The 22,337-nt window shown below is 45.6% G+C and overlaps 1 protein-coding gene across 2 annotated transcripts in view; it reads left to right on the forward strand.

The window, feature by feature from the left end:
• RNF213 (ring finger protein 213) overlaps positions 1-22,337 on the forward strand; it is a 2,973,532-nt gene that overhangs the window by 1,226,765 nt on the left and 1,724,430 nt on the right. For both annotated transcript variants that reach the window (XM_078654076.1, XM_078654077.1), the window contains exon 17: positions 7,541-7,714. In XM_078654076.1, coding sequence (XP_078510202.1) covers positions 7,541-7,714 — 174 coding nt within the window. The remainder of the gene's footprint in view (positions 1-7,540; positions 7,715-22,337) is intronic.

Genomic DNA, 22,337 nt, shown 5'->3' on the forward strand with positions numbered 1-22,337 from the left:
CAGACCTATGCAGCTGCAGCCCCTGGGCTAGGTAACTTCGGCACTTCGGTGTCCCAGCATAGCCTCACTATCCTAGGGTCAGGATCCACTGTCGTTTTCTTCCCACCAGGTCGGGTTCGCCCGTGAACACTAACTTTGCCTTTACTAGCCTCCATAGACTTTGTCCCGCATCCCGCGTGAGAGTGCACACTCTGCACCCGAGTCCCCTGGGCCTCCTAGTAGTAATCTAACGATTCCCTAGTCCAGTCCTAGCGATTCCAAAGCCTATTAGAACTGTTACTTACCTGCTAGTAATTCGCATTCCACTTTTAAAGTATATGGTTTTTCGTGCCCCTCGGGCATTTGTGTATAACGTGCTAACTTAAGTATTTTCGTAAGAGTTTTGTTGTGTGCCTAGCACCCTGTCCTCATAAAGAGTACAGGGTTGTTGTGATTCTAATAAATACACTGTTTATTTTCATAACACTTGTGTGGTGTCCTTTCACTGGGTGTTCAAGGGGTAATGTGATGGTAAAACAGCTGGCTTAACACGCCCTCTAGAGTCTTAGCCTTAGACTGCTCGTATCCATGCTACTAGGATAGCTGGTCTATAAGGTTGACTTACAACCAATCATCAATAAGGGTTGTTTGGACTGATATATAGTGATCACTAGAATAGTGAGCACTGCACATCAGGTCAACTTCTCACAGTAGCCAACTTAGCATGTTTCGAATTCGAAGAAGCATAAGAAGAGGAGGAGGCATGGTTCTCGACGTCATTCGTCGAAAGGTAGGGCTTCGAGATCACCCTCACCTGTTCTGAGACATCGTTCTAGAGATGTCATTTCTCCTTCGCCTTCTTCTCCTCCAGCGACTCCAGCTCGTTCTCTGACGCCAACAGGTTCTCCGACACGTTCATCGACGCCGAAGGATACTCCTGGGCCGAGTTCTTCACCGGCGCTGAAGCGTTCTCTTGAACTGGTACCAGCGACTTCTGTTTTGGGCCCGACGTCACCAGCGTCTTCACAGCCTCGTGGGTATCAGGATACAGCTCCTTACCCATCCTTTCCTGGGCCTGGTACGGATCCATTGCAGTTCCTCAACGCGATGTATGGCATGTTTGCCAAGGCAGCCTAACTTACCAGTGCGCCTTCGGGCCCCGCGGGTCCGCTTGCGTTTAATTTGGGCGTTCCTCAACATTATGCCCAGGCTCCTTTCATGCCTTTTATGCCCACGGCACCGTCCTGGCACTTACCGGCTCGAGGTTCTCAACGCCGGTTTCTCAGTCTCCGGCTCCATCTGGAGGTCGATTATCTTCTCGGCTTCGAACTGCGCTGTTGCCCACTTCGAAAACTGCTCCTTCGACACTGGTGCCTGTTTCATCGGCGCCGCGTGTGGTGACGTCAACGCCGAATCTTTGAGGAATAGTAGTATCAGCAGGATGAGGCTGAAGAAGGCGAGAATGAAGAAGATGAGTTTGAAGGCCTTCAAGAGGCAAGTGGATTGGATACTTCCCCAGAATGGGAACTTTCATCTCCAAAGGCTTTACCCTTGCAAGATGTTGCGCCTTATCATGGAGTCATTAGAAAGGTTGCTGAAATTTTAGATCTTCAGCTTCCCACTGCTATCAGGCCGAATATTTTGACGGAGTTATTACATTCTCCTTCCTCTGTAGTTGAGCCTCATTTGCCATTTAATGAGGCATTTTGGAGGTGTGGAGGAAGCCTCTTCCTGCACCTGCTGTTTCAAGGACCATAGCAAGAAGGTACAGGTCTGCTCCAAATGATCCTGCATTTCTTTCAAGTCATCCATCCCCTGAAAGTTTGGTGGTGCAGGCTTCTTGTTTGAAGCAATCAATGGAATCTTTTCCCCAGACTCCTGGGAACAGGGATTCAAAGAAATTCGAACAGTCTGCTAAAAAGGTTTCCTCCTCTTCAAGTATTGCTTTGAAATCCACCAATGCAACCTGCTTGTTGGGGAGGTATATCCAAGCCTTGATTCACTTTGCAAAACAGTTCATTCCTAAGCTGCCAGAGAATGATCGGATATCTTTTCAGGAGATTGTGGCAGATACCCAGGCAGCAGTTTGTCAGGTTATACAGTCTGGATTGGACACTGCTGATTCAGTGGCAAAAGAGATGGGCTATTCTGTTGCTACAAGAAGGCATGCCTGGCTTAGGTCTTCAGATTTTTCTCCTGATGTTTAAAATACTCTTCCTAATCTTCCCTTTGGTGGTTCAAGGTTTTTTGGGGAAAAAGCTGATTCTGCGCTGCAGAGGTTTAAGGACAGTAGAACCACGGCTAAATCTTTAGGACTCCAATCCCAATGTAGAGGATTTGGTTTTAAAAGGTATCCTGGCTTTGGCAGGATGTCTTCCTTTCGTGGCCGTCAACAGCCTCAGTTACAGCCGCAGCAGAACTCCAATACAAGACCTACAGAGGGAAGAACAGAGGTCGATGGTGCGGTGCCCGCCAGCTCTCTTCCTCCTCTTCCTCTTCTGCCCCTGCCACTGGTGTCTCTGGAAAGCAGCCCTAGATCCACCATCTTGGAGCATGTTAGTCCTGTACGGCGTCGGGTGTCCCATTTTCTACAAGATTGGAAATCTCTAACATCAGACCTTTGGGTTTTGAATCTTGTGGAAAATGGGTACGCACATCCATTCAGGGAGTTTTCTCCTCCTTACCCTCATCGCTAGGGCGGGTGTTTGGAGGACCATTTGTTGCTTCTTCAGCAGGAGGTTCTTGTGTTATTGAAAAAAGGTACGATATAGGTGGTTCCGGAGCTGGAAAGGGGTCAGGGATGCTACTTCCGGAATTTCCTGATCCCCAAAAAGGATGGCAGGTTAAGGCCTATTCTGGATCTCAGGGTCTTGAATTTTTACCACAAGCGGAAGAAATTCAAGAGTTTGACCCTAGCTCAGGTTCTTCTGGCGTTGCAGCAGGAAGACTGGATGGTACCGATTTTGCAGGATATTTTCACATCCCCATCCTGAAGTCGCATTGGAAGTATCTCCGTTTCACGGTAGGGTCTCAACACTACCAGTTTGCGGTCCTCGAGTTTGGACTTACATCTGCACCTAGAGTCTTTACAAAGGTGATGACGGTGGTGGCAGCTCATCTCAGGAAGTCGGGATTCCTGTTTTCCCTTACCTGGACGACTGGCTACTCAAAGCAAAGTTATCAGAGATGGTGCTTCATCATCTGCAGGTAACAGCGCAGCTGTTGTATGTTTTGGGTTTTTCGATAAATGTACCCAAGTCTCACCTGGTGACCTCGCAACGCAACCTGTCTATAGGGGCAGTACTGGATACAACGGTGTGTCGAGCCTTTCCAGCTCCTCAGAGGATTCTCAACATTCAGGAAATTATTCCCTTGTTTCACTATGGAGCGGTTGTTCCAGTCCTGAAGGTCCTACGCCTGCTCGGTCTGTTAGCTTCCTGCATTCTGTTGGTCAACCATGCATGCTGTCACATGAGGGCGCTCCAGTGGTGTCTCCGCAGGCAGTGGTATCAGCAAAACGGGGATTTCAGTGAGTCGGTCAGGATCTCCAGAGAAACTGCTGCGATCTGTCTTGGTGGAATGTGCAGGGCAGCCTGTCTCAAGGAAAGCCGTTTCAGCTTCCTACGCCGGTGGCCACAGTGATCATGGATGCCTCCACTCTAGGGTGGGGTGCTCATCTTGGGGATCTAGAGGGCAAAGGTCTTTGTTCTCCAGAGGAAAGGTTGCTTCACATCAACCTCTGGAATTGCGGACGATACGTTTGGCACTAAAGGCCTTCCTTCCTTCCGTCCCTTCGCGGTCAGTCAGTTTAGGTCCTGACTGACAACACTACCATGATTTGGTATATCAACCAATAGGGAGGTGTAGGGTAGTTTTGCCTCTGCAGAGAGGCTTTGCGGCTCTGGTCCTGGGCTCAGGGCCATCAGATTTGAGTGATTGCAAATCATCTGGCACTTGTGTTGAACGTGCATGTGGACAGTCTCAGTCGGCATTACTCGGCCGATCGCGAGTGGCGGCTTCATCCAGAGGTAGTCCATCTCGTCTTCAAGATGTGGGGATTTCCTCGGTTGGACCTCTTTGCCACTCGCGAGAACACGCACTGCCCGTTGTTCTGCAGTCTCCAGTTTCCGATACAGGGAGCTTTGGGGGACGCGTTTCAGTTGGATTGGAGTTCACAGCTCCTTTAAGCGTTTCCTCCCATACCCTTGATTCCTCAAGTTCTGAGGAAAATTCGCCAAGACCTGGCCCAAGTCATATTGTTCGCCCCGGATTGGCCAAGAAGGATGTGGTACACAGATCTATTTCACCTCTCATTGCACCCTCCACTCCGTCTCCCTCTCAGGGCAGACCTCCTCTCGCACTCGCAGGGGCAGGTTTTACACCCCCCACCTCCAGAGCTTGCACCTTCATGCCTGGAGATTGAACTGGGCAACCTGAGTTTTTCAAGATCTGCTATGCCTTGGCCAAGAAGGAACCGCCTGAAAGTATCAGAGGTCATTCCACCAGAGCGAAGTCTTCTGCTTTGCCTAGAGGTGTTCCTGTTGTTGATATTTATAAGGCCACAACTTGGGCCTCCCTCCACACCTTTGCAAAGCATTACTGCTTGGATTCTGAGGTTAGGAGGGACGGCCATTTTGCACTCTGTGCTGCAGGATTTTTTGGTATAGGTTGGTGGACACCCTCCTCCGAGAGTGGGACTGCTTTGGGATTCAATTCAAAAGGTGAGGAATCCACAGGCAGATGTATCCATCAGAATAACAAGTTACTTACCTTCAGTAACGCTTTTTCTGGTGGATACAGTATCTGCCTGTGGATTCCTCGCTGACCCACCCTCCTCCCCGTTGTCCACCTTCGTATACCAAAGGTTTGATGATTTATTTAACATGGTTGTTTTACTGTGTATTTTAAATGCCTTGTTTCGTTTATAGGAAATGATTTGTTTCTTCTGATTTTCCTATGATTCTTTATGAATTTATGTTCATATTGTATACTTCAATTATTCGCCTCAGAGGCACAGAAAAATTGGTGGAACTGATGTCAGTACGCCGACGAGGGCTATTTGTGGCTCCGAAGATGTCAGACGGAGTCGCGAGTGGAGCTGTGTTATTGTGATGTCCTCGTCGACGTAGGAGGGCTAAGAAAAAAGTTTCTGTGGAAAGCTGGTGCAGGGGTAATTCAAAAGGTGAGGAATCCACAGATAGATACTGTATCCACCAGAAAAAGCGTTACCGAAGGTAAGTAACTTGTTTGTATATATATATATGTAGATGTAGTGAGCAAGGCGGACCTGTCCGCCGAAACGCGTCTGATCGTCTTTCTTGCCAATAAAGACCCTTGATTACGAATCCCACGGAGTCGGTGCCTGCTTTTGGAAAATTTGAACACAGGATTGGGTTCATATATATATGTGTGTATATATTTATTTATTGAGATATATATATATATATATATATATATATATATATATATATATATATATATATATATTATTTTTTAAAGCAAAGGTTTCCCTGTCGTTAAGCTGCACTCGCTGGGCGATTCACTGCTGCAAAAACACAAGCGTCTTAGGCTTCCATTTGTTATGGCTACTCGTTTCTGCCTGACTTCCTTCTTTTTGGGCAATAGACACAGAGGAAGGCACACGAAGACGACAAGAACATCCCCTTAGTTCTTATACCTTTAATTACATCCAGGTGAGTAACTCGCTATGATTTCTGGGACTGGAAGTCCATATTATAGTCCTCATGTGAGTCGTTGCCTTTCTCCGTATTTTAAAAACAAAGTTCTCCAAGGAAACTCGAATGTACTGTTCCAAGGCACTTGTTAATAACGAAGCAACACCCTGCTCTGCTGCGCGCTGCCCCAATAAACAGCTGCAGACCCCCTCAGTGAATCTCCCATCGGTGTTATACTAACCATTTAGGTTACACTATGTATTGCCTTTCTTTGCAGTGTTTTATAAATATGCAGTTACATTATTTTAACACTTTAATACCTAGAACATTTTTATGTTGCAAATCCATATGAATCTTTTTCCACATATGGTACTGCACCCGGCAGCATGGCTTGGAAAAGAAGCATTTCCAATGCAATAGGGCTCACATTTGTTAAAGTTAGAGCTAATGGAGTAAAAAATGACAATTGTTTTTTACTTTTGCTTTTTTATACTATTGGCGATAGCACTATGCAAATATAATTACTCAACTGCAAATAAAAATTTTAAAAGTAAAAAACATTGTCATTTTTAACACCAACAGCTGTAACTTTAACAAATGCGAGACCTATTGCATTGCAAATTGTTGGATAATTTCAGTTACAATGAGCACCAATTCCACAGCACCTCCCTTTTGCAGCAATCTATACCAACTCTGTCAGAAGCATGCAGCTTTTGGCACTCCAGACGAGGGTAACTATTGATAGAATGCATGACATTCACTTCAATAAGCATTTCTGGACAGCAACTCCCATATTGTAATGCAGGTTGCTGATAGTTATTTAGAACATAACTGACTTAGCCACGCTAGCCGTGACTGCTACCTTCATCCATTTGAATCATTTCAGTTCACTGGAAATTGAGGTAGTTGAGGCAAGAGTAAGAATACATTGTTTATCTGTTTTACTAGTGTGTGTGTGTTTATGTCTTGGATGCTTTCAAGAGCAGAAAGTGCATTTTTTGGTATGCTAAGATTGTAGCTATGACACTGATTTTTTTATACACCTCAGACCATGACGGCCCCCCCCCCCCGCCAGTAGAAGGTGTTGCATCACCTGCCAAGTATCCAAGTATGAAATAGCAGTGCTGCAAGATGGCTAATCACAATATGCGGAATGTAATGGGTGCGATGAGGGAGACTTCTTACAATGGTGACAACTGGTATTGAGTGGAAATAGAGAAATCAATATAGAGAGAAACACCTACAGTGAAAAATTGTTACTAAGAAAAGTAATTTGATTAAATGTAGCAACACGTTAAACCCGTGAAAAAACTTTGTTAAAATATACGTGTTGCATGACAGTTATTCAGGGCCACATGTACAAAACTTTGAAATAGCAAGTTCGTAATTGCGATTTCCTGCGTACCGAAATTAGGAAATGGCAATTTCAAATGTATGAAACTCATTTGAGTTTCCTTTTCTATTCCCATTGGGTCGCAAATAGACCTACCTCATGAATAATAATGAGGTAGGTCTCGGTAAGCGACCCATTGGGAATCACTAAAATAACAGGGATGGTGGCTTGCTGGGGACAGCAGACCACCATTTCTGAGATTGCTTTTAAATAAAGCTATCTTTTTTTTTGAAAATGCAGGGCTTTTTCCTCTGTCCCAGCAGTTTCAGAACAAGCGTTGTGGACAGACGAAATTAGCAATGTGTTTGACTACAAAAGTGGGCCAGAAGATAATAAGTTCAGACTAAATTGTATGTGAATGTGTTAATGCTCAAAAAGATTGGAAAATTATATCAATGAGGTTACAAAACAGTTATTTCGTCTTACCCCTCAGACAAGTACATAATTATTGGATTTACTAACCATGTTGGTCCTGTATGACTCTTTCATCCAGGTGCTGATGGGCAGCTTTTGGATCAGCTTAGTGATAATGCCAAGACGTTAATGGCTGTAGCAGACTCAGTGTTCATGGACATCTCAGAGAAACTGATGAACGGGACCCTTCTGTGGAGGCACTTAGAATGCATCGTAAAGAACAAAGCCCAGTTTTTGAGTATATGGGACCTCAGTAAGTGTTTTTCCCCCTTTTGTAATACCCTTTACTTCTGTAGCATGTTTAGGACAAAAGGTGGCACAGATAGCCTGATGGTTTAAACACTAGCTTTTAAACTTTTTCCTCATGTTTCAGTCATCAATAAAAAAGAGGATGTCTAACAGCAAGTGTGTTAAGAAAAGTAATTTAAAGATGACTGCCATTTTATTAATTAATGCGTAGTAGGCTTTAGAAATTCCTACAGCAAAAGAACTATTTTTATTTTTTTTAAATAAAAAAAACTGCAAGCCAGTCAATGATAATATAGAATGGTAGGTACTTCATGCTAGGAATTGATTAGTAACTGATAAAATGTATTAAAAAATACAGAATGGAAATGAAGGACCAACGTTTGAGAAAAGCTTAATTTGTTTTTTTTATTTCTCATTTCCATCAGTGCCTTATGTTGTAATAGTCACCAGAGAGTCCTTTCAAAATTACTATGCCAAAACATTCAGGGGAGGGTTTACAGAAGTAGAGGAGATGCTGGAAGATTGATAGCTGATTTAGAACTTCTTGAGGGAGGAGTTACATTTCTTCGTACTCGGAGCACTCATAGAATAAGGGCATTGTATGGGTCTGCGTGAAATGCAAGATGTTGAAGGTTTTCGAAATACATAGCTTTACTGAGTGCCAGAGGAATTCCTTTAGGTGGAGCTTTTTCAATAAATTGAAAAAGTCCTACATTTTAGTTGTGATTGAAAAATGAAAGTGTAAGAATGGGTGAACAATCTCAAGTATAAAGCTCTGAGCCTCAACTGATTGATTACAAAATAGTTTTGCCAGTACCGCATCATCTGAACATGAGACAGGTTTAGCAAATTTAGCTATAGCTAAAGACTTTCGTAGTCAGTGGGGTGACAGACTGTAAAGGAAGAGGTCTTTTATTGATCAGTCAACCAGTGATAAAACATCTTGACCACAGCTAGAATCAAGGCAGAAAAGAAAATCTACAACAGCCTGAGTGTGGTGAAAAATCCTCGGAGCCGATATCAGTGTCATTCTCGTACTTAGTTGTTTCTCGAAAAGACATCAGTTCGACTGATGTTGGCTCAGGTAGCACTTCATACTAGATTATGGAGTTGTGTGAAACATTTGCAACTGTAGTGATGATTGCATCATATTCGTCAGTGGAGTTCTTTGCTCTGTGTAGAGTTGCAGATGCAGCATACTCAAATATCCCTGGCTGGGAACACTAGCCGTGATGTAACTGCTCTCATTAAGTGTTATTTCATTCAGAGTAGGTAGAGGTTGAGAATTTCTGCTCTGAAGCAATCTTGGTGTCTACAATGGTTTGCTGTAGAGAATCGGCCACATAGTGCTGATTGATGGACATCTGTCTGTTTTACTTTGAACGAAACAGCTGAGGCAGAATGTCAGTTCTTTGCCTTTTATCCCAAGGACTTTAATGGGTGGCCTGTAAGATGGTTCAAATCTTGGATCTTTTCACAAACTATATCCCTTTCAACCTGCTCTTCGTTGGTGGCGGTTTCAGAATGGTTCACATTAGGCAGCTTGTTTCTGACCTCTTGGATACTCTGTAAGACATTAACAAAAAATTCCAGGTCAAACTTTTCTTCATTCGCCACCTTACCCAGTTTATCTAGGTCAGGCACATACATTGGAACTCAGAGGAGAACCTTGTACGGAGTGTGTCCCGCAAAAACTCTTATGCTCTTTGTACTAGATACAGATTATGGTGCCAACTAAGACCTGAACTTAGTACCGTAGTGGTCAAAGCTTGTTTAATCATGATTTTAGCCCTCTGAACTAACTAACTGCTGGATTCTGCTCATATCAGGTTGCTCAATTGCAGTCAAACTCCAAGTACCGACATGTATCCCGGTAAGTCTTGGAGGTGAATTTAGGACTATTTTCCGTGTGAAATGAATGAACTGCCCCCATAGCTACCAGTCACTGCCAATCCTTTATCACCGCTGAAGAACTCGCATTTCTCTGTGGCCACATCCATAGGACTCGAGAACATGAATCAGTGGTTACCAATATGTATTTATCTCGGTTGACAGACTTTATCGGGCCTATGTGGGCCAAAACAAATTACCCTGAAGGGCATGTTGGGGGCTGTGAGTGGAGTTGGCTAGGGTCTCTTAACAGCAGATGGTTTAATCTGCTGACAAATGTCACACTTCTGACATAGTCCCTAGTCTGTTCATATAAACCAGGCCACCAGTAGGTTTGCTGTAGCATTCCTGCAGTTGCATTAACCCCAGCATGGGCAGATGCCAATCCCTCATTAGCTTCCCTGATTAAATGTAATCTGGAAAGCTTGTTAGGGATTATTCGATCTCTCACACGTAGTAGTGTGACTACAGGAGTATGATCTGAATTAAGAAGGGTTTAGGAATATTTGAGAGGAAAGCCTACGAGAGGCTTCCTAACTTGATTGGTTGACTGTATGGCTGTTAACATATCTGTGTCGATCTACGTTTGAGATCTGGTTAAGGCTGCTACTCTAACCGTCTGAATTACAGCTTTGGTAGCTAAATCAGCTGCACAGTTGCCTTTAGCATGAAATCCACTACACTGATGGCCCAAAGTGTGCCTCACATGGACTAGTGGAAGCTTGTCTTGGAAGACCGCTACCCTTCCCCAGAGTTGTTTATCTTTAATCTATTTTCCCCCTGAATCCTTGAATTCATTCAAACTCTAATGCTGCAAGTCAACATTGTACTCATGCACACAGAAGAATGACCGCAACACTACAAGTGTGGGACCTGATAGATTAACCTTTTGTAATGCAAGTAACCAGGCATGAGGTTCTGTGTGCTCTGCAGTGCTGCAGCTTAAGATGTTAGTGTAGGTGTACTGCGGACGGAATTCATCATCCTTACCTAAACCTTGCACTGATGCACAGGAAGTGGTGTACTTTTATTTTGTTCCTTACGCTGGTTCAGCAGAGCCATACACGTAGAATATGCTCTGACAAAACTGAATGGGCAAAGCTTTTGGAGTAGGAGGAATATGTTGCCCAGGACTGTTCTTATAGCCCATAGGCTAATGTTGAAATGAGAACTGCACCCCGTGGAAACTTAACACAGTTAGATACTCCTTTCAGGTGCCATATTCTGACTGGAAGAAAGTCAAGGGTTGTTTTAAATTTATTCTGCACCAGATTCATCATAAAACCTGTACTATGCAAATTTTGCTCAGCATAACTTTTAGTATGAGCGTTTAAAATCCTATAGTCTAAAGCTATCTTATAGAAGCCATCAGTTGGGCGGCTTGGATCCATGGATGGATCTGGCCCTGTGCTGTCTCCATTCTCATCCCTGCCTCTGACATGAAGCCAGAGAGGCGTCATCTGATGGAGATTTGAACCATGCCTTCTAGACAAGAGTCCAACCCCTATTCTTATGGGCTGGGCCTCAGGGAGGATTGGCAGGGGTCACTGGACCTTGAAGAATACCAGCTTCTAGACCCTAACATGGACTGGTGTGAGGAATTGGCGGACGCCAGCGGAATGGTCACCTCTCCAGATACTGGCATGTTCGGTCCTCCTACTGTGGCTACAGAAGAGGGAGCTTCTTTTGCGATGGTGGTAAGAAGGGCAGGCGAGGTCCTGGACCATAGCCTAACCTCAGTGGCAGTCAAGGCTAATGTCTTGACAGAGGTGTTTCAGCCTGTATTAACCCTCCCAGAACCACTTCTCCCATTCAATAAAGCCCTCCCGTTCGTCCTGCTGGGGACCTGGTCCAAACCCTGCACAGAGGCTCCTGTGAACAGGATGATTGCCCGATGCCACTGCCCTGCCCCAGTGGATCACACCTTTCTCGCCCAACACCCTGCCATGGAGAGCTTGGTGGTCCAAGCCTCCATCTCCTGTGTACCTCCTGTGTACATCCTGGCACATTCCCTACCACTCCACCGGATAGGGAATCCAAGAGGCTGGACATTTTAGGACGGAAATTTTTTTATTCCACCAGCCTGACACTGCGGTCAGTGAACACCACGTGCATTTTGGGCCGTTGCTCACATGCCTTGTGACATTTGGTTGCGCAGGTGCTGGTCAATGTCCTAGAGGAGACCCGGGCTATACTCTCCTAAGCTGTGTCTGACGAGAGAGATGCAGGGAAGTTCATGGTTTGATGTTGGCTGGACACGACTGACTCACTGGGCAGAGTGGTTTCTTCGTCAGTGGCCTTACGGTGCCATGCCTGGCTGAGATCAACTGGCTTTTCCGGGCATGTCCAAACAATGCCTATGGCCATGCCCTTTGATGACTCCTGTCTCTTCAGAGACAAGGCGTACTCACCACTGGATGGCAGAGCTATGGCCAGGTCTTTAGGCCTTTCCATTGCACCGTGCCAACCTCAGGACACCTTTTGCTTCTTTTGTGGCCACCAGTGGTGGCGGCAACTTAATGGGGTGGGTGGGGGGGGGTAAACAAAAGAAAATACATTATAAATACCCCTCTTCCAGGGGCAGGTACCAGGAACAGGTAGCACCCAGGCTTCCAGACTTCCCTAGCCAATCACAACACTGCTGATCGCAGCATCATGATTTATATGAGCGCAGTGGTTCGGCGCTCCGAGAGGGACTGGTGGCCTGGGCATGTTCTTCCCCCAGGCTGTAGTACAGCCTGGGGGATGAACATGCAAAGTGCGCATGACTGTTTGGCTGGCCCAAGAGGACCTGCCAAACAGTCCTGCGCACTTAAATGAGTGCCTACCACTCCTCCCCTGTTCCTATTAGAGCCAGCCCGCCCTTAACCAGCCGAGCCATGGAAAAGTAAAATGATTATAAGGTTATTATCATTTTATTTTTCCTATTTCAACTGCTCACAGAGCAGTGGGGCAATGCTCCTCCGCCCTAACCCCTGGTTGCCACAGAAGGGGCTTTCAGCCACGTCTTTACCCGCCCAGCCACCATGGCGTGCAAGCTTCCCAGGCACTGTGTAGCCGAAAACGCAGTACCTACAACTCCATTGGTCCGGCAGCCAGAGTTAAGGCCATTCCACCACTCCAAGCAGCTGCAGCTTTCAGACACCTTTAGGAAAAGCACTTGAATGGATCACCTCATTCCTCACCGGAAGAACCCAGAGAGTCCGCCTTCCACCATTCAAGTCCGAGGCCTCTGAAGTCATCTGCGGCGTACCACAAGGATCCTCACTCAGTCCCACACTCTTCAACGTATACATGAGCCCCCTCGCGGCCATCGCACGCCAACACAACCTCAACATCATCTCATACGCGGATGACACTCAACTGATCCTTTCCCTCACCAATGACCCCAGCACCGCAAAAACCAACCTACACGAAGGAATGAAAGAAGTTGCCGGATGGATGAAACAAAGCCGTCTGAAACTGAACTCAGACAAAACAGAAGTCCTCATCTTAGGTACATCCCCCTCCGCATGGGACGACTCCTGGTGGCCGGAAGCCCTCGGAAAAGCACCCATCCCGACAGACCACGCACGGAACCTAGGCGTCATCCTGGATTCTTCACTCTCAATGAACAGACAAGTCAGCGCCGTATCCTCTTCCTGCTTCAACATTCTTCGCATGCTCAGAAAAACATTTCGCTGGATCCCCTCCGAAACAAGAAAAACAGTCACCCACGCTCTGGTCACGAGCCGACTGGACTACGGAAACACCCTCTACGCAGGTACTACCGCAAAACTCCAGAAGAAACTCCAACGAATCCAAAACGCCTCAGCCAGACTCATATTAGACATCCCACGCAACGATCACATCTCTGGTCACCTTAAAGACCTCCACTGGCTACCCGTCAATAAGAGGATCACCTTCCGACTGCTTACCCACGCACACAAATCACTCTACGACATCGGTCCAGATTGCCTCAACTCACGACTGTCCTTCTACACCCCCTCCCGCCAACTACGTTCTTCCAGCCTAGCCCTCGCCACTGTACCTCGCATCAACAAGACCACCATGGGAGGCAGATCCTTTTCTTACCTGGCTGCTAAAACATGGAACTCACTCCCCGCTTACCTTCGCCTTACCCAGAACCACCTAGCATTCAGAAAGCAACTTAAAACTTGGATTTTTGACAAGTAATCCTCCTCCCCTCCCTAAGCGCCTTGAAACCCTCCGGGTATGTAGTGCGCTATATAAATTCTTTGACTTGACTGACTTGACTAGTTTGCCCTCTTACCAATATGGGTACCCAGTAGAAACAGGATACGCCACCAGCTGCCCCACTGGAAGTCTATAACATCAGACCGCTGGGTTCTTCAGATTGTCTGAAGGGGTTACTCCCTCCCCTTTGTGACTACCCTCCACTCATTTCACCTACTTGTAACTGGTTGCTAGAGGACCATCTCTCTTAGCTCCACCAGGAAGTGACAACTCTCTTGGCCAAGGGAGCCGCAGAGAGGGTACGGACGCCAGAAGTAGGTTGTGGTTGTTATTCCTGCTTTCTGGTACCCAAGAAGGATGGAGGTCTTCGTCTTATACTAGACCTGCGCCCTCTCAATTTCTTCCTCAAGAAGGAGATTTTCAAAATGCTCACACTCACTCAAGTCATGTCTGCCCTGAGCCCGGGAGTCTGGATGGCAGTATTGGACTTGCAGGATGCATACTTCTACAGTCCAGGATATTCAGACTATGATTCCAATGTTTCAGCCTCTATCCTAGCTTTCTGTGAGACTGACTCTGAAGCTGCTGGGCCTCATGACCTTCTGCATCCTGCTTGAGACTCATGCCTGCTGGCATATACAGGCTCTGCAGTGAGATTTGAAGTTCCAGAGGGTGCAGCATCAGGGAAATCTCTCCCACATAGTCCATATTTTGGAGGGATCCGCAAAAGATCTGCAGTGGTGGCTAACAAATGAGACCGAGTCAGCAGCAGGCCCCTCTCCCTTGCCCCACTCTGATCTGACAGTGGTGACAGATGCCTCACACCTGGGGTGGGGTGGCCATCTGAGAGAGGTGGATATCAGAGTACTCGAGTCTCCGGCGGAATTCAGACTCCACATCAACCTACTGTAATTCCGGGCAATTCAACTGGCGTTGAAAACCTTGCTACCCTTCTTTGAGGGAAGGCTGGTATAGGTGTTCATGGACAATACTACTGCCATGTAGTACTGCAGCAAACAGGGCCGTGGGTTCCTGGACCCTCTCAAGAGGCCCTGCGTCTATGGACATGGCTGGAACATTAGGGGTTATCACTGGTTATTCAATACCTGGCGAGATCTCTGAACGCCAGGGCAACTGAGCTCAGCCGAAGATGCCTAGTGGATCACACATGGCTTCTCAAACTGGATGTGCTGCTAGGTGTCTTTCAACAGTGGGAAGAGCCTTCATTAGATTTGTTTGCCACTGCCAAGAGTTCACAGTGTCAGTAGTTCTGCATGATGAAGTTTCCAATGTGACTCTCGCTCGGAGACACTTTTGTCTAGAGTACAGTTCAGGCCGCCTGTACACCTTTCCGCCCATACCACTACCACTCTCAAGATCAGGAAGGACCAGGCCCAAGCCATCCTTGTGGCTCAGGACTGGGCTCAGAAAGTTTGGTATCTCAAGCTGTTGAGCATGGCCATTTGTCCTCCGATCAGGCTGCCTCTTAAGGAGAATCTTCTGTTGCAGAAGCAGGGGAGGGTTCTCCACCCAAACCTGATTACGCTGTGTCTTCATGCGTGGATATCGAGCAGCTACAGTTGACCACATTCAACCTTCCACCTGAAGTCTGCAATGCCATCCTGACAGCCAGGCGTCCCTCAACCAAGACAGTGTACGCCCGCCATTAGGGCAAGTTTGTGGCATGGTGTACATAGAAACAGGTTGACCCTCTTTCTGCTCCCCTGTTTGAAGCCCTTCTCTCTATCCTTTCTCTTGAGCAGCAGGGCTCTACTCTGAGCTAAATAGTGGGTGGGGCTCCGTCAGCCGTTGGCCGACGGCAGCACTAGGGAGGTAGTGCTGCCGTCGGTCAACGGCTGACGGCAGCATGGAAGAGGTTAATCATATGTATGCTTATGTTGACTAAAATACTGCACTTGAGATCACGTCGTTAAAATTAATATTTTAACCTTACTGTCCCTCTTATTTACTCCTGTTGTGGACTGTTATGAGAGTATAACCAAAGAGTGTTCTCACTTCCCATCATTCCTGAGATGGTCCTTAGTCGCATGTTCTAGGTTGTCTAATCATTGGTTTCTTTGCTATAGGACGAGGAGCTAATGTGACACTGATTGCTAGTCTGGTAGGGGATTTTGGGTACTAAGGTGAGTTTTTGGCACACCCTAATTCACTGAGGTCCTGAGTCTCTGTGCACAGTTCTGTGTGTGAGCGGAATCCCTGCAACAATTTGTAGTAAAGCACAATTGTTTCCAGAAAATGTAAACCTTTTGCTTGTAGAAATTTTTTAATTTGTCCCAAAAATGTCAGACTTTTATTTGGGGGCAAATAAGTGCACATATTAGCGTGCATATCTGTTACCTATATTGTGACACCATTTGTTTTGGTAACAGTGTTCGAGGCATATGAGCTGCAGATGGTACAGTTTTGCATAGATCGCCATCTGGTGTTGGGCTCGGATGTTTGCATGCTGTTTTTGTCTTCGAAGTAGCCTTTGTTAGTCACGAGGTTGGTGACTCCTTCAGTCGACAATGCCCATGGGCGTCGACTCCATCCTTAGAGTGTTTTTTTCCGCCATCAGGTTCAGATGTGACTTGCTGCACTCCAGGTCGGTGTTTTGGTAACGAACCCCCTTTCGACACACAATCACTGCAAACAGACCGTATTGTCTCGATCCTGTACCCTTCGACACGCATTCTCGATGACAACTTTCGAAAAAACGTATGAACTTCGACGCGGGCCGGTGGGCCTACCCGAGCCGGGAACGGCAGACGTCGATGAAACAGACTCCCTTTAAGAAATGTACCCAGTGTGGTGATAAATTCCCACACTCGGACCTCCACTCCGTATGTAATCTGTGCCTTTCTCCAGAACATCGAGAGGACAACTGTAAGGCTTGTCTATCCTTCAAGTCTAAGAAAACCATACAGGATCATCGAGCTCGACGCCACGAGATGTCCCGAGGCACTGGCTCCATTCCGGACATCTTCCATCCAGGCCCCGACAGTCTCCTTGAACCAGAACCGGAAGAATTGGTCTCGCTCTCTGAAGTAGATCACTCCCGTCGCCGAAGATCACGTCACCCCAGCTCAATGGGATGTGAGTACCGAGACCCCTGCCCCACCCAAGCCCAGACCAAAGCTCTGGTGACACATTCGCCTCCGGGCCTAGGTCCACACTGAACAAAAATCTTGAGCGCCCCGCCTCCGGTCCCGGCTCTGAAACACAAGGACAAGCCTTCCTGGGTCCCGAAAAAACACCTTTGGCACAGAAAACAGTCTACCGATATGCCGCGCCCCGCTCCAAAGGCACCGGAAAAACTATTGGCACCGAACCCGCCAAAAGACCCCTCGGCACCGAGACAACTGGATAAACCTTCGGCACCGAAGACCTCAGAGCCGAAACCATCTAAGTAAAAGCCTTTGATAACTAAGCCTCCCAAGCAGAACGATCCGGAGCTGAAACAACCCACACCAAACGTCTCGGAGCCAGGGAAAGCTCCTAAACCGGACACAGTTGCTAAACAACCAAAAGCAACAGTGTCCAGTTTAGGAGCTTTCCCTGGCTCCGAGACGTTTGGTGTGGATTGTTTCTTAGACTTAAAGAAAAATCTTCCACACCAAAGAACTATCGACACCAAAGAACTTTTTCTCCCGGATCCGAAACAGACCACCATCTATATCCATCCAAAGACTGGTCAAATAGTTATTACATTACCTGGGAAGAGAAAACCAGAACATGTACCACATGCACCGGTTCCTTCAAAGAAATTGAACATGGCCACTAATACTTCACCACCTCCATCACCCCCTCCTCCAATTAACCCTAATCTACTGATTTCTCCCGTGCATTCTCCAGAACATATCTTCCCACAACCAGAGGATAGTGATGATGCACATGGGGATGGGCAAGGAGATGACGAGATAATTCCATTATACAATGATGATACTGATGAGCCACCACAGGATCCAGACCCATGGCATGACTATAATACCGATCCTGAATTATATAATCCGGTTTTCTACCCCTCAAAACCATCTCCGCCAGATGACAATGTGGTCTTTGCCCAGTTAATAATTAAGGCAAACTACACTCAGACCCTGTAGTAGAGGATTTCATTCTAGAAACCTTTGACCAGCCGTCAAAATAATCTCATGTCTTATCAATGCTAAAAGGTCTTCTTAGACACCCTCCTGAAGTGTTCAAAGACCCGGTTAGGACTGGAGTTCTTAACCCCACATAAAAAATAAAAGGCAGCTCCCACTGACCCCATTTACATTAAAGGTTAACTTCCTTTAATCAATTTTATTTATTATGTTTTGGCTCTCAGAAGAGGGCCACATAAAATATACAGAATTTAACACACAACAATTACAACGCAAAAATTACATTGCACGAAAAAGCAGCAAAAGAACAAGAAAAAAAAAATATATATATATATATATATCCTTGAAACATCCTAGGTAAATACGAGACAGACATATAAATCAAAAACTACAAAAGTCGGACAGTCAGGATACATCTCCAGAGACATATTAATAAATAGCCAAGAACCCTTTAAAAAAGTTAAAAATGTGGAAGCAGAACATTTCATTAGGAGGACAATAAAGTGCAAACAGGAAATCGTTCAAAGTGACAATGCCAAGATCCAGACAGATAACTTTTACCCATCTAAAGCGCAATTTACGAAGCGCGGGGCAAATCAGCAACACATGCATACAGTCCTGGATGTTTACCTTACAGAGATTACACAAAGGAGAGGAGCCATACCATTTAGATAATAGTCGGTTTAACGGTAATAAATCATAGCGTAAAAGAAACCAAAATCTGCGGATACCATGCGGTAGGTTCCATATTACATAGGGTTGTGGGAGTTTCCACAGATAGGAATCAAGGAGATGATCTACCTTCCTTTTACCACAAATTACTTTTTTATCCGTCTGGAAACACAAGTCCCATGAAGCTGCTTTTAAAACAAGTTTTAAATGTAAAGGAGAATGCAAAAACAAGGCAGTTTCATCTAATTTTAGGAGGGTTACAGCTTTTCTGAAATTACGAACAAGTTGAGAAAACTCATTAAAATTACCCAATAATTCACTTTTGAGGAGAGCTCTCATTGTCCCTACCTCAGCTCTTGCAAGGCAGGCCACCCATCTAACAAGGGCCGATAGTCCCTGTACCCAACTACTCCTGAGGCCAAAGTCGAGCCTACAGGCGGCCAAAGAGCACGCAGTGTTTAGGGAGGCGAGAGATCTTAAAAGTTTCCCCTCTATCTTATGGCAAAAGTCCCACTTTTTCACATCTATAAGTTCAATACCATACAAGATTGTTGCGGGGATTTTAGATCTGTACACTTCCAATAAAATCGGAAAGTGCCGTTTCCCCGTTGCATGGTATAGAGAATTTAAACCTTTGCCATGGGCAATAGCTTTGCGTGTACAATGCTCTATGTGGAGTTTCTCACTCAAGTTAGCCATAACAATTTTCCCCAAAAAAGTATAGGACTTTACAACCTCAAGTTTTTGGCCCCCGATAAACCAACCAAAATCAACAGAGCGGCACCTCTTCGTACCAGCTATACACATAACTTTACTTTTTGCAATGTTAATCTTCATATAATGAGCCACAGCAAACGTATGAAGAGTGTTAAGCCGATTTGCGAGTCCTTTAGGGGTTAGATCCAAGATAAGGACATCATCGGCGTACATCAGGCAAGATATAGGGGACCCCCCAACCACCGGGGCAACGCCCTCACTGGAAGACAGGGCAGCGGGAAGGTCAACCGTGTACAGGGAAAACAGGAGGGGGGCCAACAAACAGCCTTGTTTAAGGCCATTCAAAGAAGGAATTATGTCCGATAAGCCCCTTTCGCCCCCCATCAGGACCCTACACCAGGTCTCTGTATGTAGAGCCCGCACCAATTCCAACAGGTAGGATGGTAGACCAAGCACTGCCAATTTTCTCCACAGCGTTCCGCGGTCCACTTTATCGAACGCTGTGGAGAAATCAATAAAGGCAGCATACACCACCCCACCTCTCACCTGAACATACTTATCAGTAACCACATGAAGGGCAGTAAGGTTGTCTAACGTACCGTGGTCCCTACGAAAGCCAGTCTGTTCTAGCGGCAGGATATTATTCTCCTCTACCCAACCGGAGAGGGCGTTTAGTAGACATTTCGCAAACACCTTTCCGATGGAGTCGAGGAGAGCAATCAAACGATAATTACTGGGGCTATCCCTAACTCCCTTCTTAAAAATAGGGACCAGGATACTTCCCCTCCAAGAAGCAGGGACCATATTCGTCATAAAACATGCTTTAAACAGGGGAAACAGGATTTTACTCCACCTTACAGGATCAGATTTCAGGACCGTCATAGGGAGTTCATCGGGTCCCATTGCCCCGGAGACCCGCATGCTTATTATCGCTATCTCAATTTCCTTCTCCACGGGGTAATTAGTAAGACCCAGAGGAGTAACACTGATGGCGATATCATTGCCTAAATTGACACCAGTGTCCATATCGTCACTTAAAATCCCATTCCCTGCATAGAGATCCCGGATATAGGAAATCCAGTCCTCTTCTGCTATGGGGATAGGGGAGGAGCCTAGTCTAGAACCACACCCCTTACCAATTATTGACCAAAAATCTCTGATCCTGCCATGGACAACCGATTCCCTCAGATTAATCCATACATTGTCCTCCCTTACTTTTTTTAATTTCAACTGGAGTCTGCTTCTCTTTCTTTTGAGCCTTGATATTTCTTTTCCACGATCCATAACTCTATCAAGATATTGTTTGCGAACCAGTTTGTTTATTTCCTTATTCAAACTACGCAATATACTCGGGACCGCTAACCTATTTCTAGGTCGAAAATTTTTCTTTTTAGCATAAAATGTAATATTACGTACAAATTCTTCAAAATATGCTATTTCATTCCCATGCCACTCATTTAAAATTAATAGGGTATCCTCTAGAAAGTCCTGTATCCCATTAATGGCGATGGGATTCCAATAGCACCTTCCCGAGGAGGCGTGACAAGCGACATCACCACCCTTTAGAGACCAAGGTGCGATTGTCAGCGGCTTTAAGGAAATAGTAACAAACAGTATACTATGGTCGCTCAAAGGAGTAGATATTATCTTAAGGTCCTGAACCAGAGGAAACAAACCATAATCTGCAATAACATAATCCAAGATAGAGGACCCAAACGGAGACTTGTGAGTAAATTTTGCAGGCACGTCAGACGGAAATCTCCCATTAAGTATAAGTCCATCGACGGCCTCTAATTCATTTAGCAGAATCTTCCCTCTTTTGTTTGTGACTAATTTATCAGGGAAGAGTGCTTGCGGGACAAAATACGCCTCTTCTTTAGGTTTATTCCTAAATAAATCCAGACTAAAATTGGAAATTTTGCAGTTCAGGTCTCCTACCAATAAAATGTCCGGAGGGGATGGGACATTTTTAATTAGATCAATGTATCGAAATACCATCTTTAAAATCGCGTTAAAACACTCTTCCGGAGGAATATAAACATTCACAATTACAATAGGGGACTTTATCCCGTTATTAAACAAATTGTCGATGGTTATGGCATGGAACAATTTACTAGAATCCATGTAATGGGTGAATTTCCATTGCAATTTATTAGATAATAGGCAAGCTATCCCTCCCCTGGCATGGCCTTTCTTAGAGGGGACGGCGGGGACTTCCAAAACATAATAATCCTTAGAGACCTTCAGCGTATCAATACACCACGTTTCCTGCAGGCAGATCACATTTGCTCCTAGAGAAAATAGCAACTCAAACTTCTCTGGGCTACTGTGAATCCCTGCAGCGTTCCAGGAAATAATATTTAATGGGGTGTTAAAGATGCTGAAACAATCTTGGATCCTCTTTTGATTTAGTGGATAAGGCACTGTGGAGCCAGTTCCACCGATTATTGTCCTCTACCAGAGAGGAGTTCTGAATCAGCGGAAGTGGCTTCACTTGAGAAACCGAGCGTTTTCCCTTAGCTACCCAAATCTTCAGGTCTCTAAGAGGAGAGGCTACCCCATTTTGTTCCTCCCTTCTAGATACCTCCCCGAACGACGGGTTTTTATTACCAAGGTTAAAGATGGGGAGAATATCAATGCCTGTACGTTGGAAGTTCTCAGCTTGCTGTAGAATCAAATTTACAATAATAGGAGAATAAAATTTCACCCTTATACTCGTTACCTTGACTTCACCAAACAGGGAGACTAATTCAATATCCCTAGTTTGGATATGATGTAGAGTATCAATCTCACTAAACCGCTTAAGAAGCCAAGCTCTTTAAGGGCAAGTCAACGTCAAATAAGGGTAAAAAGTCTAACACAAGGGTTTCAAGTGGAGCGTTTAAAGTTGTTAAAGAACGATCCGGGAAAAGGCGATCTCCATTCCCTGGAGCTACACGGAACGGAGAGGCCAGAGGGTTAAGGAACCCAGATGGATTTTGAATTGAAACTTCAGTCATTATTGGTGGAGGAAGACTGATAGAAGGGCCCCCCAATTGAGAGATGGAT

This window comes from Lissotriton helveticus, chromosome 7 (genome assembly GCF_964261635.1).
Source record: "Lissotriton helveticus chromosome 7, aLisHel1.1, whole genome shotgun sequence".
Taxonomy (NCBI): domain Eukaryota; kingdom Metazoa; phylum Chordata; class Amphibia; order Caudata; family Salamandridae; genus Lissotriton; species Lissotriton helveticus.